A 6,000-nucleotide genomic window follows, 5' to 3' on the forward strand; every position below is an offset into this window, starting at 1 on the left:
TGGTTGTCATATTAATATTTCTGTTATAATGTACTATTGGCCAATTGTTGCATTCGGGATACGATTATTGGTTTGAGATGACATTACAGGGAATAAAAACTGTGTACACAGTAGGAGCGTTGGCTCCATACAAGGGAGCAACGTTGATAGACGTTGGCTCCAGGGCGTTGGCCCATAGTAAAAAGGGAGCATTAGCTCCAGGGCGTTGGCCCATAGTAAAAAGGGAGCATTAGCTCCAGGGCGTTGGCCCATAGTAAAAAGGGAGCATTAGCTCCAGGGCGTTGGCCCATGAGAAAAAGGTAATGTCTATATCTCTTCAGTAATGGTATACCGACAATAGTGTCATATGAATATATATCCGTTGGTATGATAGTCATATAATGTTTTGGGATATCGGGTTGGTCCCTGACAGATAATATTGTTTTCTGGTAAGCATTGTTTTGGGCAATATAAAGTTGATATTTTCCTATTGAATAAAAGATATGACATAAGGCCGGGGGAGGGAACTGGAGTCATACTCAGCCTGTGGTTGGCTGATTCCGTTACTTTCATTCTTTTTCAGGTACATGTGTCGGGGAATGACAAGTGTGAGGAATTTCATATAGGTTCAATGACCCAATAGGATGAATATGTAATAGAGTTATTAGTTTTTAGCTTTAAAAAGTGTTTTTATATATTTTTTTTACATAAGCCTTGTATTCTCCGAAGGGGGAATACGGTGGTGACGCCCTTGTAATTCCGCTGCTGTCTGTTGTTAATAAAATGAGCTATTTTGAGCTGCCTGTCTGCTTTCCGGGGCGTTACAAAATGGTATCAGAGCAACTCTGCGACCGCGTGTTGAGCCTTCGGCCATACGTCTAGCGGGGAATAGATTCTTGGGGCTAGTATAAAACTCGAAACAAAAAGACTAACATAGAAATTGACAAATAATGAGAGTGGGTAGATATTATTGTGGGGTTGATATTATAGGTCTAGTAGAGAGCATTAGATACAATATGGTTAAGATTATCTGTTTAAGTGATTTATTTATAAGTTTACAAATACGACATTGCTTTGACTTTGTGTTGATTGTGTGTGATTTATTCTCTTTATGTGTGTTATGTGTGCTAAACGTATGAAGTGACTAATTCATATAAGTAAGATCGCATAGGCGAGAGTTTTGGGACATTTTATCTTTAAAATTTCTAATTTTACCCTTCCACTCATTCATCTCGGTGTTATTTTCGTCATTTTGAAATTTTAATATGCAAATTGTTTCACATATTAAGAAAATTTCTATTTAATTCAAGATAGTCTTTAATGTATATATTTTAAAATTTAAAAAAAAAACCTATTATTAGTTTTACTAATAGTTTAAAAATAAGCTTTTTAAACTTTGTTTTCTTGAGTTTTTGCGGTTGGTGTGATGTTATGACTTGTTATTAGAGGCATCTAATAACCGGTTCAACGCCAATTAACGCATGAATTGAGTTTGTCTTTGAATTGGAATTACTCGAATTCTTGTTCGCGGCGGGAATTCGTGCCTTCCATTATATAAGACCTACGTTTTTACTCATTTCCTAAATGTGATTATTAAAAGATTTTTGTTCAATTAATTCTTATAACTTTCTTGATTTTTGAGAAATCGGGGTTTTAACGATTCCATTTTCTATTTTCAAGTTTCGGGACGAAACTTCTTTTAAGGAGGGTAGAATGTAATATCCCGAAAAAAAAAATATTTATTAAATAGAATGTGATATCCCGAAACTTAAATAGCGGGAATAGTACATACAGACTTGTTACATGCATGGACGTATCATGTAGCTTAAGACATATCATACATTACTCTTATGTGAGATATTTTAATAGATGAACTTTTTGCCATATTAGATATATATTATTAACATTACTTAGTAATTAAGTTTGGTAATATGATAAGCTTGAATATATGTACTCCGTATGTGTTTATCTCCTAGTAAATAGGATAAGCTTTAATATTTAACATTTCTTAGTTGATAAGATAGTAAAAGCAAAAGTGTATTTGAACTCCTACCTACACCGACATGCATGTTACTATAAATAGACCCACCCTTCTTCATTTTGATAACACACATGCATGAGTAATGTATAACGTGAATGAGAGCAAGGCAGAGGACGCATAGTTAATACATAGTACCTCTTTTACTCTATATATAACAATAAGGTATGATTTCGGGACCCTTCGTCGTAGAAATAAGTAATAATGTACTGCTTATTGTATAGTATTATCAACCGTATAATGTTATATTTATCATTATATTTACTCACATGCTATATTAATGCTGTCTTTGTCTGAACATATGGTTGTCATATTAATATTTTCGTTATAATGTACTATTGGCCAATTGTTGCATTCGGGATACGATTATTGGTTTGAGATGACATTACGGGGAATAAAAGCGTGTATACAAAGAGGAGCGTTGGCTCCATACAAGGGAGCAACGTTGATAGACGTTGGCTCCAGGGCGTTGGCCCATAGTAAAAAGGAGCATTAGCTCGGGCGTTGGCCCATAGTAAAAAGGAGCATTAGCTCGGGCGTTGGCCCATAGTAAAAGGAGCATTAGCTCCGGGCGTGGCCCATGAGAAAAAGGTAATGTCTATATCTCTTGAATGGTATCGACAATAGTGTCATATGAATATATATCCGTTGGTATGATAGTCATATAATGTTTTGGGATATCGGGTTGGTCCCTGACAGATAATATTGTTTTCTGGTAAGCATTGTTTTGGGCAATATAAAGTTGATATTTTCCTATTGAATAAAAGATATGACATAAGGTAGGGAGGGAATCTGAGTCATACTCACTGTGGTTGGTCGATTCCAGATTCTTTCATTCTTTTTCAGGTACATGTGTCGGGGAATGACAAGTGTGAGGAATTTCATATAGGTTCAATGACCCAATAGGATGAATATGTAATAGAGTTATTAGTTTTTAGCTTTAAAAAGTGTTTTTATATATTTTTTTTACATAAGCCTTGTATTCTCCGAAGGGGGAATACGGTGGTGACGCCCTTGTAATTCCGCTGCTGTCTGTTGTTAATAAAATGAGCTATTTTGAGCTGCCTGTCTGCTTTCCGGGGCGTTACACACCACCACGCCACCACCATCATCACCTCCACCACCACCCCACCTAAACCACCACCCGTACACCAAAACAAACCACAATCCACCACACTTTATTTTCTTGATGTAACCAAACAACTAGTTAAGTTTTAGGTAATCCCTTACCTTCTCCTTCTTACCCTTTCTAATTTCCTTTCCTTTCATTTTCTCTAACCAAACGCCCCCTAAAGATATAAATGAATAATGATGATTTATCGAGAAATTGCCCCAATTGTAAATAGAGAATACACCAGATGAATGACTTACTCACCTGTTGACAAGACTTTTATTCAGTTATTTTGTATCTATAAATTTTAGACATTTTATTTATATAGAATTAATGTACACAAATTCTTATTATAGGCGGGAGATATCCGTTTATAGTTATAAACGGGTCAAATATCCACCAAGTTTAAGCATAAGACAAATAAGTTGCATAGTGGGGCCCAAAAATATCACCACGTTAAGCAAATTTGACACGTCTTTCACTTTAAACGGGTATATATGTGTATAATGAGACTAATTGATTAATCTAATGGTTTGAAAGAGTACACAAGACCTAAGCTAGGGGTACAATGGGAATGGGTACAATACGAGTCGATATCCAGCTCATGTAAAATGGAAATCAGACCGATTCGAATCCCCCTAAACCAAATCCGTTTAAGCCCGTTGGCTCAGAACATACGGAGTATTTCTTACTCCGTTGGGTGACAGCTACAGACTACAGCCGCTCAGGAAAGCAAAATTGACAGAGAATGTTGAAACTCAGCATCAATGGACTTAAAACCATTTTCTCAGCTCACAATTTCAAAAGGGTTTCAAGTTACACTACTGTAGCAGCAGAAGCTTCAAAAATCTCTAGTTCTATGGTGGATTATTTGGTAAATTCACTTGGTTTTTCCAAAGAAGAAGCTTTTGTTACTTCTTCAAAGGTTAGTACTACCTTCAAATCTACTGAAAACCCTAATTCTGTTATTGATTTCTTCAAAATTAGCGGATTTTCCCAATTCCAGATTAAGCAATTGGTTTCAAGGGCACCCAAAATCTTATCTTGTAATGTTGATAATAACCTAAAACCAAAGTTTGAAGCTTTACATGGTTTGGGTTTTTCTAAGTCGGATTTAGCTGATATTATTAGTTTATATCCTGATGGTTGTTGGAGAAGTTTGAATGATCATATTATTCCTACATTTGAGATTTTGAAATCATTTTTTGGTGATGATAATGAGGTTTTGATCAATGCTTTGAAGAAATCGAATTGGTTTCTCGGACCGAATGTGAAAAAGGAACTTCCTGATGTAGTTTCTTTGTTGCAAAGTTATGGGCTGTCTGATGATCAAATTAAATTATTTGCATTGAGGAAAACTAGGTATTTTTCATTCGGTACAAAGTGGTTGGAGCCTATCTTGATTAGGGTTGAAAACCTCGGGATTCCTCGTGGGTCGCCGATGTTCCTTCATGGAATTTGTGCTTTGGGTTCTTTGAGTGAAGCTAATTTGGATGCGAGGAAGGGAATATATAAGAGCTATGGATTTAATGACGAGGATGTCTTGACATTAGCTAGGAAAAATCCGTATGCCTTATTGGTCACGGAATCTAAGTTGAGGAACGGTTTGGACTTTTTCATGAAAGAGGCTGGGTACCTGCCTTCTGTGATAGCAAGTGTACCTTCCATACTGACCTATAGCTTGGAGAAGAGAGTAATCCCGAGATATAGAGTTTGGAAAGGTCTGAAGGAGAGGGGGATACAAAAAGTGACTAACAAGAAGCTCAATGTCGATTTTGTTCATTGCCTGTCTATCAATGAGCCTAAATTTTTTGAGAAGTTTGTCCAACCATTCAAAGAAAAATGTCCTGATCTTTATAGCAGTTACGTCAAAGTAGCACGCCCTGTTTGAAGATTGTCAAGTAGATTACTGTTTCAGTGCGTGTTTGTCTTACAATTGAATGCACCAATATGTATGGTGTTGATGGTGCTAATTACAATAATTCATAGAAATGAAGTCATATCTACTTTGTAAACATCTTCCGATGACTGACAACCATGGCTCAAGCAACAAGCTGGGTCATTTTTTCTCCTGATGACTGACCACTCATGATAGTCGATGCTGAATATGTATTGCGTTGTGCTTAAATTAGCCCTGCTGACTCAACCCAGAACTCTCTTAGAGGAGGAAAAAGAAGGTCAGTGTCAATGCTGCAACATTTTACTGGTGTCCGTATTCGGAGGCTTGTCATTTGGTATCATAACTTGCTTGGTGACCTTTTTTGTTCAATTTTGTGGAATGGACCTTCAAGGTACAATATTGTCTTTGCTTTCATTTGTTATTTTGATATTTGATGAGTTGTAATCCTTGTTACTGAGTTTTCAGCAGAGCTATCCAATATGTTAAATAAAGCAAGACAAATGAAAGGATTACTATAACCAGATCAGGCAACAACTTCAATCAAAACAGTTTAATGATAGGTGAATCTGACCGAAAATGATAGCATTACTTCGGAAAGTACACTATAATATCAGAAACATACACAGAAATTAAACCTGGTCTTTAAAATCCAGAAGCTAATATAGATAACAATACCGAAACCGTTTAAATGACAAAACTAGCTAGCGTAGCTATCGGAAACCAAAACGCCTGCTCTTTAGGAAGATAAGTAGACCACAAAAACGATGAATAGGTCATTAGGTCTCACGCAAGATCTTGCTGAGAAAAACATTGGTCAACACAGTCTTTGTTTCCATGGATGCTTTCAATATGGCTAATCCCTGCAAAAACAACAAAAAAGAAATAAATCACAAATTCGACGGAAAAATATCTGTTTTAAACTTTAAGACGGGTCAAATAAGTAAATTCCCACTTGTATCCGGTGAAGATCAC

General features: G+C 36.2%; 1 protein-coding gene across 1 annotated transcript; it reads left to right on the forward strand.

Annotated features, from left to right (window-relative positions):
- The first annotated feature begins 3,876 nt into the window (after window positions 1-3,876).
- LOC141641595 (transcription termination factor MTERF8, chloroplastic-like) lies at window positions 3,877-5,019 on the forward strand. Its single transcript, XM_074450252.1, has one exon. The coding sequence runs from the start codon at window positions 3,877-3,879 to the stop codon at window positions 5,017-5,019; it is 1,143 nt and encodes a 380-aa protein (XP_074306353.1).
- Window positions 5,020-6,000: the final 981 nt, after the last annotated feature.

The sequence above is a fragment of the Silene latifolia genome, chromosome 2, assembly GCF_048544455.1.
Source record: "Silene latifolia isolate original U9 population chromosome 2, ASM4854445v1, whole genome shotgun sequence".
NCBI classification, from domain to species: domain Eukaryota; kingdom Viridiplantae; phylum Streptophyta; class Magnoliopsida; order Caryophyllales; family Caryophyllaceae; genus Silene; species Silene latifolia.

What these genes read in the sequence shown, in the direction of transcription:
- LOC141641595 (XM_074450252.1), top strand. Translation starts at nt 3,877, where the DNA reads ATGTTGAAACTCAGCATCAATGGACTTAAAACCATTTTCTCAGCTCAC.